The 11857-nt window shown below is 41.7% G+C and overlaps 2 protein-coding genes across 2 annotated transcripts; both read left to right on the top strand.

Annotated features, from left to right (window-relative positions):
• Positions 1–91: 91 nt before the first annotated feature.
• On the top strand, positions 92–1491 carry F5147DRAFT_583347 (inositol-pentakisphosphate 2-kinase; the record flags this gene model as incomplete). The annotated part of the gene is made up of 3 exons (XM_041431717.1): positions 92–517; positions 567–836; positions 886–1491. 3 exons carry the CDS (start codon positions 92–94, stop codon positions 1489–1491), a joined length of 1302 nt encoding a protein of 433 aa, XP_041288604.1.
• A 1374-nt stretch (positions 1492–2865) lies between these two features.
• On the top strand, positions 2866–4229 carry F5147DRAFT_816365 (uncharacterized protein; the record flags this gene model as incomplete). Its single annotated transcript, XM_041443571.1, has 8 exons — positions 2866–2887; positions 2910–3118; positions 3152–3285; positions 3332–3551; positions 3604–3670; positions 3776–3791; positions 4001–4028; positions 4080–4229. The coding sequence occupies 8 exons, from the start codon at positions 2866–2868 to the stop codon at positions 4227–4229; spliced, it is 846 nt and encodes a 281-aa protein (XP_041288603.1).
• Between the last annotated feature and the right edge of the window lie 7628 nt (positions 4230–11857).

The following is an 11857-nucleotide window of genomic DNA, read 5'->3' as shown; positions in this document are numbered from 1 at the left end:
TGGTCAGTCCTCTACCAACATATGCGTACTAGCTTGTGGTACGCAACACGGTTTATCAATTATCGGTCGCAAAGTCTGCCCAATCTCTGCAATGACTCCAACGTTGATTACTGAAACAAAACCTGAGGATTGGACATATATCTCCGAGGGAGGGGCGACTATCGTATTCTCGTATCGAGGACCTCACAATGTCCAATTCTCTGATCACGTCCTACGTCTGCGTAAAGTCGCTCACGGGTCATCAGACAACACGCTGCTCGATACCAACAGTGAACAGCCAGATGATCCCATGATCGCCTTTCAAGAGAACATCATCTCAAAACTCGTTCCTTCTGAGTTTCTGCCGAGTCTTGCGATGGTGGTGCTCGACGAAGATTGGCTTAGGTCACTTATTATCCTACGCGACGGCGATCGTCCAGCAGAGAGAAGGCAGACGGATCAGATTGATGTTCGCAGGACCAAGGGTGTATTAGCTACGGATCTCATTGGGGGTATGCCCATCGCGATGGAAATCAAGGTGCTCGCCAGTTTATTGGGAGAGTACCTGGGTCTGACTAATTATTTAGCCGAAATGGGGATTTTTACCTACAGAATACCATCTCTCGCCTGAGACTGTCGATCTGAAGACAGGAACGTGCAGATTCTGTATGCATACGAGCTTCAGAATGGAACAAGGGGCCGTCGGTACGACCTATTGCCCATTGGACCTTTTCTCTTCAGATGAGACGCGTGTTAGAAAAGCCTTAGGTGCTTTGTGGGCTGGGTGGTATGAGAGCAATGGGTCTCTCAATAACCTACGGTTCTTCGTCCAGGGCAGAATGACAAAACCAGATGATGTACGTCTTTAGTACATCACGTTCTCAGATTTCTGATACATTTGGATAGGATCACTCGGTACAATTGTTGGCACACTTCTTCACGGCGGACGGATCGACTGACGTCCAGAACCTTCGGCAATCGTTCACATCCGTTCTTGCGCAGGCACTTCTTGACAGTCCCGTTCTTTCCCTCCTATCAACTTTACAACGAACACTGGATGTACTCGATGTAGAGGGCTTATCTAAGTTATACATACAAACATTACCAGATTTCCCATATAACGGTCTCGGGTCTTCGGTTCCCGATCCTTCCATGGAGGAATGGAAGGACTTCGTCAAAATCTACCACTCTGATTATCACTCCTGGAATCACACAGTTCCAAGTCCTCGACACCTCCGGCATTATCTCATGGCATACCTTCTTTCAGCGACGTTTAAGGATTGCTCCATTATTATCTGGCCCAAATCTACGCAGGTATGCTCGTTTGATGTCACAATCATCGACATGGATATCAAGAGCATGGATCGCTTGGGGAAGTGGGAAAGGTTAGACAGGAAAATCGTGGAGCATTACAAGAGTTCGGGCAGCCAGCGGCGTTGCATCGACAGTCAACGATGTACACGTATGTGTTGCTGCTCTCTCGCATCGAATGTTGCTTACAGATATATTTGAAGGACTGTAACCGAAGTGGCGTTATCAGACTGATTTCTGAATACCTCTGGAGAATCTCTGGGATGAGTGATTTGTATTTGGCATTTTGCTTTCCGTGACTGTAACTGATATACAGGATGTATTCAAAGACCACATTGGCCGTGATGTATATCGACTTGAGTCCAGCTCGTACAAGTCCATCAAGGGCTATCAGGCTCAGACTCGACCAACAATCTGCTAGTTTTTTCCAGTACGACTAAAGGTAAATGTTATGCTGTAGAGACTGTTGACAAGTCCTCTGCAGAGCTTGTCGGAGTCGTCGGAGAGCCGTTATGATTACTCTGGTGTGATTGGCCTGAACCTGCTGATTACAAGAACGAAGGCAGAATCAAGGAATATCTACTCTCCTGTGATTTGGCCCGAACTTGCGCATCTCAAGAACGAAGACGGTGTCAAGGAGTCGTACCTGTTGTATCCTTTGTTTGCTAATGATGTTGCATGCAGGAAAAATCATACGATCGCGATCTTAGTTAAATGTGATACTGTCTGAACGATACAGATTATGGCAGACTTATAACCCGCCCATGTTCCGTGGCCGAGTTGCTGTGCCTTCCATCCCATGTACAGGCTCTACATCAGGTTCCTGTAACAGCTTTATTTCATGCTGATGGTAAACAGCAAAGACACACAAGCCATGAAACAGTAACTGGTCAACTAAATTTGACCTATCATTGTGCTTCTGGTGGATAATCAAGTGTGGAATTGAGCGTCCCCTATGATGAATCTTAGCGATGAGACTCTAGATTGGGAAGGAAGTGAAATGACTAGTGCTGAGGTGTACGTTGGTCCCTGGTTTAGTGCCCAGTTGATTCTCACCTTTGCCTTTCTTTCCAAAAGTTGCCTCACCTTCCAGCCACACTAGCCACCGGTATGATTCACAGGATATACCTCGTGATATATATCCCAACATTGCTCTGCTGGATGCATCAATCCACTAGTCTGGGTCCAACCATCAGGGCGCTAGCTTAAGAACATTGTGTTAGGAAGCCTGAGGTTTGGCTTCAGGGGCTTTTGGAGGTTTTGAGGGTCTTTCGGAGGTGTCAGGGGTCCTGTCTGGACCTCGAGGCACCTAGGTACATATACCTAGTGCCTGTCAGTAGATAGCCTTTGCTCATCCCACCTGTTCTGTTTCTCTTTGCTTGGTTTGATGCCATCCATCCAACATGACCATCCATGATGCATTGCACACCTAGCTTGGACGGATTGGCTGATGACATCCTCATACAGATACTTCAGGTATCATCTGTGTGAGAAATATTGACACTACGATGCATACATCTTTTATTGTTATTTACATGTGAACCCACATGCATCCCACCTTTCCCAGACCTCCAAATGTTTCTATTCTCTGTCCAAGGTTTACTGCATTTGGTATGTAGTGTTCTGCGCCGAAGTATTGGCCTGCTGCCTTCCTCTCCCTGGCCCTTCATGCTCTCTCAGTGCTCTGTCTTCTGCTGATCTAGAGTATCGGACATTATTAGCTCTTGCTCTCAAGAGATGGTGGTCACAATCCAAGGCCAATGTCATTGTTTTGAGTGGAGAACAAGAGATTGTCGACCAGATCATGCTTGTCCCCGGAGGAATGCAGGTCTTGACAGTCCATGGAAATAAAGTAGTGTAGTGGCTCATCTCTGGCAAACCAGGCTCACACAAGCTTCATAACATTGGAGCATGGTCACTGCCAAGTGATGGTACATGCATAGTTGTGAAGGACATGGAATGCCAGGGAATTATTGCCATCGGCTCTAGAGACAAGTGAGTTCCTTGGCCTCTCGACACCATGTGAAGTATCACTGACAAGGGATAGTCCAAACCGACATGCTACAGTATTCTCGCTCTCCTTAAAGCCTGCTCTCAACAAGTTTTGTGACTACTCACTCGTCCCTGGCACTATTGCAGGGATTTCACAGCACCTGCTTTTCCTGGATACCACGTCACAGAAGGATGGGGGCGGCCTCGAGGTCCTAGATTGGCATGCTAAGACAGAGGGCACTGCCCTTCTTCCGTGTATACCTGAACTGGTGAGTCTTGCAAGTGAAACTTCAGATGATAGACCAATGTGATTTCTTTCAGTTTGGTGCCTTCCTAGGCTTGGTCCATTTCTCAGACCGCACACTTGTAACGTGGGAGGGATGCATTAGTGTGTTCCCAGTACCCGATGTACCAGCCAAAGGATGAACTGTGGTGGTGCATACTAAAGTATTCATGTTTTATAAGCAAGTCAGCTCACCTATCACCTTTACAGCTTGTGCAGATGCCATGTATGCAACATCACAGGAAGCACATTCCCTTACACTCGCTACTAGAGGCAAATCGGGTGGGATTTCTTTGTCAATGCTTATTCTGCATGACTATGAGAGGGGAAATATCTGTATATTTTCTTGTACCAGCTTCTCCAACTCTCTATGGTTGTTCCAAACGTAATACAAGATTTAGGGGGGTGCACACAGATATGCCTGGGGTCATCTAGGCATGGGTTGTTTGTGTATGAGGGGAAGGTGCGACTTTGCATACCAAGTTTGTTGTTCACACCCCCATGTGAGGTGCAGTTTGGTCCTGAGTTTGAGATGGAAAGGGTTGTATATGAGATTGAAACTGTTGATGTTGGTGGTAGAGACAAGATCGACTTTGATGAGGGGATGGGACGGCTAGTTTTTGCAAAGGGAAGTGGGGGATTTGATGTGATGCAGCTGTTGTAATCGGCCATGCTAAATTTGAAGTGTCAATTGCCTTATAAAAATCTATATTAGATTTAATGTACCAGAATTTGCTTTAAATAATGGGAGTCTATGTGCTGCACTGCTTGGTGGTAAGACATATGAGAACACATTTCATTCTGGATGTATAAAGTATGCTTAGTGTTGGTGAACAACAACTAATATTATTATGTTCAATGTACCTGTAGAAAGTATGCTAAGGCAATTCGAGTGAGTATGGAGATAAGTGCAAGAAAACAAGAACATGTACCTCAGTGTTGGTGAACAACAACTGAGGTACACAAATGATGAGGGGACAGAATACTTATGGGGATGAAGAAGAACAGAGATTAAATACATCAAGAAGTGAAGCCATGCGATAAGAAGTGAAACCATATGGTACAAAGTGGCGAGGTTGCACCTTATATCCAAAATCAATGTTAATTAGTCTAAATGCAGAAGGCAAGTCCAAATGCAGAGAACACCTTTCCTCCAACACATTCTCTCCAACACAGAGAACATCTTTCTTCCAATGTCTTCCTTCCAACACACCCCCTCAACCTGCCATAAGTGATAGACCAGCACAATGAGTGACAAATGTAGAATGCAGAAGAACTTTGGTGAAGATGTCAGTACTGTTGTGATGAGTGGAGACCCAGATGAGTAAGAAGGTGCCAGCCTTAATGTATTTTCTAATAAAATGGTAATGTGTCATATCCTGCATTCTGGACCTGGACCTATCACACACTCATCTCTGGATGTCTGGATCCAAACCACTTCTTTCCCCTTTTGTATATTTCTTTTTGGTTAGCCCCTTTTCCGGTCCTCTGGTTATGTTCATACTATGCCTCACAGCTGTATTGTCATGACCTGAATATCTCACTCAATTCCTATTTCCATACATAATTTATAACTTGGATCAATGTTTTTATCATGTAGTTTTCATTGTGAGGTTGAATGTCTGATTTTTATTAAGAAATGGTGAAGTTCATTGAAAGCTGTCCAAGTCACACTGGTGACAGCCATCCCAGTGCTGCTGTAGCGGAGTTCTAAACCAATGGCTGTGATGACTTGTCAGTGCTAGTGAGCTTAGGCAAATTACAAGAGTCTTATGAGCAGTGAAATCACACCAGCCTGGCATCAAGTCTATATCATATCCTGCACCATACAATTACAGTCATGTTCCATACTATATTCCACATCACACTAACTAATCATTGACCTGAGGCTATAATACAAATTTCTTAGGCATTGCCGAGCAGACTCTGAAAGTGGCAGCAGTGACAATGTGTGACCTAATGACTTATGGGGGTGACAATACACCTGTGAGGCATAGTATCCAACTGTACTTATTTATCTGGACCTTATTTTATTTCTGACTTCATTTTATTATGTTCTATTATATTATTGATAAGCTTTCCACATGCTTCATACATAGCCTTGCACTGCACTGACTGATCTTCCATCATGTTTCCTGTAGTATATAAACCTTGTAAATTCTCAGTACATTCTCAGTTTGAATATTATCTTAGATTCTGCTCATTCCTGCCTCTGTGCGACTTGAGTTTCTCCTCTCGTCATTCTCCGATAGTCTTAGGATTGATTCCTATTGACTGAACATTCCTGCCTCTACCTCTGGTAGTCTTTTGCTGTTTCTTTGTAGTCTGAACTTCATCTGGATTAGTCTCCCCTCTTGTTTCCAAACATTCGCTGAGATTCCTGTGCTTCAGACTCTGGACTTTCAGACTTTGTCCTTTAGCCCTCAGAAATTAAGAGCACATACTTGGATAAGGGGCACAGCACATGAGCTGAAGCCAAGCCCTTCAGATCAGACCCTTTGAGCACATTCTTAACATAATGCAGATCTATGTGTTTTGTGCATGTATGATTAGCAGCTTCTGTGGACAGCATGATAGCACCTGTATTGTCGGCATAAAGCTTGAGAGAGTGTGTGAAGGTGATTTTTAAACATTCACAAAAAGACTTGATTCAGAGTCTGTCCTGAATTGCTCCTGTTAACACCATGTACTCTGACACCACCAAAGACAATGCTTGCATTAACCACTTCTTTGCTGCATGTGAGATAGGACCACTGTGATAATACCACACATAGCCAGTGATGGAAATATAATCTTTGGGAGATGTGACCAAATCAGAATCACTGAATCCATGGATGCTGGTGTCTGCATTCTTTCCTCCATAATGCATACAATAGGACAAAGTGCTGGAGAGATAATGAAGGACACATTTTGTGGCAGCATAGTGACAGAGTTTGGGGTTAGAATTGTGCTGGGAGCTTTACGACAGCAAGGGCAATATCAGGACAAGTGTACATTGTAAGATAGAGCAGTTCTCTGACAAGCTTACAATATTCTGACTGTGCACTTAGTTCCATACTCACTCAAATTGTCTTAGCATACTTTCTACAAGTACATTGAACATCATAATATTAGTTGTTGTTCACCAACACTGAGTGTACTTTCTATGGGTTATGAGCCCTGTGTCCTAAATGACACAGAAACTGGAAATATATGAACTTCCTCTTATTGGAGCAATTCAATCTTTTCCTTCCTCTGTTCAAATTCACTCTGACATAGCACTCAGCCTTGCACTAGGCTCATATTCAGTGAATTCATGGCACATGTCAAATGCCCATCACATGCCAAACATTCTCCAATGTGACCAGATGATAATAGAGATGAAGGACAATAGAAATAGATGTAGAGCAAGGCGATAATGGATATGATGTGGGCGGTAAACAGATACTGATTGCCAATAGCTATCAACTGTAGGCTAATGGGAGTTGCTACTGGAATGTCCAGAAAACAAGCTACTGAATGATATGTACTGCTAGTGCTTAAGTATTGCGCTAAGTGCTGTCATGTGGAACCGAGCCAACACACTACCGAGTTAGGTATGTAAAACTACATGTAAGTAAGGGTCTATGATGAAATAAAGGTGATGTGATGCGGAAATAGTCTGATATAAAAATATAATCATGGAATAACATACCATTGGGTTGGTTTTGGACTATGGATGAATGTAAAATGTCGGCTGATGAAGCACAAGAAAAGTGTGGCTGTGCACATGTGGGGGAATGCTGTGGCCATCACGGAAAAGTAGCGGCCATTGAGTGCAGCTCATGGGAAAGCTGCACTTCATACAGTAAAGCAATAGGCTGCTAAGGGATACCACAAAAATAGCCTCTATGAGGCTGTAAGGACTTCCAGTCCTACACTGCTAACCTGCTAAACCCAAAAATATTGGACCCAATGCTTTGGCATCAGACATCGTAGTTATACCTTTGGACATCTTTTCTCACATTTGGATGATTGACCACTGATTATATCACTAATATTCTGACTACTTCCAAACAGCAAACCCCTTGGGTCAAATGTACTTATCTTGCAAGTATAGTAGACTAGGCTGTGCAAGACCAAAATATTGATATTTTGCTAGATATTTACTTCATGTAGTGTCCAGCAATTGTTGTTTCCCTATAATATGTTGTCTCAACAATGGGAAAGTACGACCACATACTAGAGCTGATAGGAGCAGACAATTACATTTCCTGGAAGACACAGGCACAGCTTGTCTTAATGAATGATGACCTCTGGTATTATGTCACCAAAAATGCAGGCCCAGTGTGTGCAAGGAATGATAGCTAGATGAGAAGGGGTGAAAATATTTGAGGGATGTAAATATGATGTTTCACTGGTTTCAAACCTGCTGCACTCCAATAGAAACAGATTTGGATTCTGTTATGATAACCACTTGGCCAGACATAGCTCTAATTAGCTTGCAGGCTAACCGACCATAAGCATGTGTCGAGGTGTGCTTTCATAGAATAAAAATAAAAATATTATCATCGGCAGGTTTCAGACCTGCACTGTTTAAGAGAAACAGATTTTGACTCTGATGATCACTGGATCAATTTCATCTTTAGCAGGTTTTCAACCCACACAGACAGATGTAGATTCTGTTGTATCAATTGCTTGGCTAAGACCAGTTAGATTCACTTCCAATGAACCCAATGATTCAGAAGTGAGTCCTCGAGGTACATTTATCTGCATTTTGTCAGTTATTTCAATAGCATGATTGCTGTTGATTCTTTTATGATGCTCTTATTGCAAAGGACACAGACTCCTGCTGGGGCTCTTAACTTCAAGACCTGTTTATGTAGCAATTGCCCTGAAAAAGTGCTGATGGCAGACTCCCACGGTGGGCCCATGAGTGAAAACTGACATAATCTGTATAATGATGTGTATTTTGCATTAACTTGTGATTCATGATGTTCCATCATTTTGGATTTCATAGAATAAAAACATTGTTATTGGTGGGTTTCAAACCTGCACAGTTGAAGAGAAACAGATTTTAAATCTGGTGACAACTTAACCAAGACCAATGAAGATCAATGTCTGAGATGCTGTCCATGAGCAATATTCAAGACACACATTCTTAGAGAAAAAAGGCGACATTCAACAAGTTTTAAACTTGTTGCACTCTGATGGAAACAGATTTTGATTCTGTTATGGCAGCCACTTAGCCAAACACGACTGTGATCAGCTTGCAAGCAAACTGACCATGAGCAGATTTAAAGGTGTGTTTTCATAGAAAATGAATTTTATCACTGGCATGTTTCAAACCTGCACAGTCCAAGAGAAACAGATTTTAACTCTAATGATCACTTGGCAAATTCATCTTTAGCAGGTTTTGAACCCACAAAGACAGATTTAGATTCTGTTGTATTAGCTGCTTGGCTAAGACCAGTTGGATGCACTTTCAATAAATTCATTCAGAAGTGAATCCTCTAGGCACATTTATCTGTTGGGTTCCCTTCCCAAGCAAGTTGTAGTGCTGCCAGTGAATTGAGGTGTGCCAACCAAAATTAGAAATTTCTGACAGAATACTCCAAAATGTCTGACTGTCCCCATTTGTATCTGCTTGCACTTGGACCTCTGAGAATCTATACACTGCAAAAAAATTGTGAGCAGGTTTTAAAGAAACAGATTTTGATTCTGTTGCAACATTAACAGGTTTCAAACGTGCACAGTCCAAGAGAGACAGATTTTGACTCTGATGACAACTTGACTAAGACCAATTAAGATTGGTGTCTGGAATACTGTTTATGAGCAAATATTCAAGGCATGTTCTGATAGAAAAAATGCGACATTCAATGGGTTTCAAACCTAAGTGCATGAATTCACTGGATGCTGAGCTTTCATATTTTTGTACTGACATCAGGAAATGTTGGGGTGTAATTGCATAGAATAAAAATATTACCATTGGCAGGTTTGAAACCTGCAAAGTACAAGACAAACAGATTTTGACTCTGATGATAACTTGACTAAGGCTAATGAAGATCTATGTCTGAGATACTGTCTATGAGCAGATATTCAAGGCATGTTCTTATGGAAAAAATGTGACACTCAACAGGTTTCAAACCTGTTGCACTCCAATAGAAACAGATTTTGATTCTGTCAGGACAACCACTTGGCTAAAACACAACTCTGATGAGCCTGTAAGCAAATTGCAAATCGACCATGAGCATGTGTCAAGGTGCGGTTGTATAAAAAATGAATTTTATCATTGGCAGGTTTCAAACCTGCACATTCCAAGAGAAACAGATTTTGACTCTGATAATCACTGGCAATTTCATCTTTAGCAGGTTTTGATCCCACACACACACACACACACACACACAGATTTGAAACAGATTTGGATTCTGTTGTAGCAACTGTTTGACTAACACCAGTTAGATCCATCTTTAAAGAAAACATTCAGAAGTGAATCTGCAAGGCAAGTCTACAGTTCCCTGTCACTCGCAATGTTTTTCCTCAGCTGAACAGATGAATTGAATACAGACTGCAATACAGCACTTTCAACAAGCGAGAGGAGAGAAACATGATGATGAAAGATCTCAAATACAGTGCACTTCAACCTTATACATAAGTGAATAATGGCCGTATAGCTCTTTTGAATCTCAGCCTTGACAGATGTGTATTCTTTCTCATTCTCCAGGTCATCAGGATCAAACTTGAAAGTTTGATGTGTAATCTGCTCTTCTTCAACCAAGTCAAGACCTTTGGAGAGAATTAAATTGCTTTTGTACTTATCATTCCGAGTTTGCATCAAGACTTTGGTCATATATTAAACTTTGCATCAAAGATACTTACATTTGCCTCTGGTAATTTTTAGGAGAAAAAGCAGAATAAAAGACTCGACAGTGACCATGCTATTGAAAGAACTGACAAAATGCAGATAAAATGTGCCTTGAGGATTCACTTCTGAATGAGTTCATTGGAAGTGAATCTCACTGGTCTTAGCCAAGCAGTTGATACAACAGAATCTAAATCTGTCTGCATGGGTTCAAAACCTACTAAAGATCAAGTTGCAAAGTGATTATCAGAGTCAAAATCTGTTTGTCCTGGACTGTGTGGGTTTAAAACCTGCCAATGATAATTTTCATTTTCTATGAAAATGCACCTTGACACATGCTCATGGTTGGTTTGCTTGAAAGCTCATCAAAGTTGTATTTAGCCAAGTGATTGTTATAATAGAATCAAAATCTGTTTCCATTGGAATGCAACAGGTTTGAAATCTGTTGAATGTTGCATTTTTTTTCTATTAGAACATTCCTTGAATACTTGCTCATAGACAGTATCTCAGACACTGATCTTCATTGGTCTTAGTCAAGTTGTCATCAGAGTCAAAATCTGTTTCTCTTGGACTTTGTGGCTTTCAAACCCGCCAATGATAACATTTTTATTCTATGAAATCACGCCTTGACATTGACTCATGCGTACTTTCCTGAGAGCTGCATCTCACTGGTCTTAGCCAAGTAGACATTGAAACAGAGTCAAAATCTATTAGGAGGATAATGGTGTATAAACTGAGCCTGAAAGTGAGTTGTAAATATGGATCCTATGAGTCCACAAATATATGAGTCTCTACAGCAGAATTTTTTTTTTGCCAGCTGATAGCTGAGGCACGAGGATAGCCTAGAGTTTAGTCTATGAGCAAATTAGGTAAGGTGATGTGAAGCCCAGAGATGTTCTTGGACACAGAAAAGTGCATCCACAAACATCATATAAAGCAGATGTTTGGGAGCACGAGCTACAACGTGAAAGTACACATGAGTCAATGTCAAGGTCTGATTTTATAAAATAAAAATGTTATCATTGGCAGGTTTCAAACCTGCGCAGTCCAAGAGAAATAGATTTTGACTCTGATGTTCACTTGCAATTTTATCTTTAGCAGGTTTTGAACCCACACAAACAGATTTGGATTCTGTTGTATCAACTGCTTGACTATAAGACCAGTTGGATGCACTCCCAATGAGCCCATTCGGAAGTGAATCCTCAAGGTACATTTATCTGCATTTTGTCAGTTCTAACATTCATTTCTAACATCCTCCTTGAGTCCAATCATATGTGATCCTCCCATTGTCAGTTGTCACTCACGACTCAGTTGTTAATCCAAAAGACATCCATCACAAACATCATTGGTCCACTGTGGTGGTCTGCCATCAGCAAATTTTCAGAGCAATTGCTAGATAAACAGGCCTAAGAATCAATCATGGTGATCATACTATTGAAAGAACTGCCTTGAGGATTCACTTATCAATAGGT

The sequence above is a fragment of the Suillus discolor genome, assembly GCF_016758755.1.
Source record: "Suillus discolor strain FC423 chromosome Unknown F5147scaffold_64, whole genome shotgun sequence".
Taxonomy (NCBI): domain Eukaryota; kingdom Fungi; phylum Basidiomycota; class Agaricomycetes; order Boletales; family Suillaceae; genus Suillus; species Suillus discolor.
Note: the sequence above shows the minus strand (reverse complement) of the source record. Positions and strands in the feature narration are given on the sequence as shown.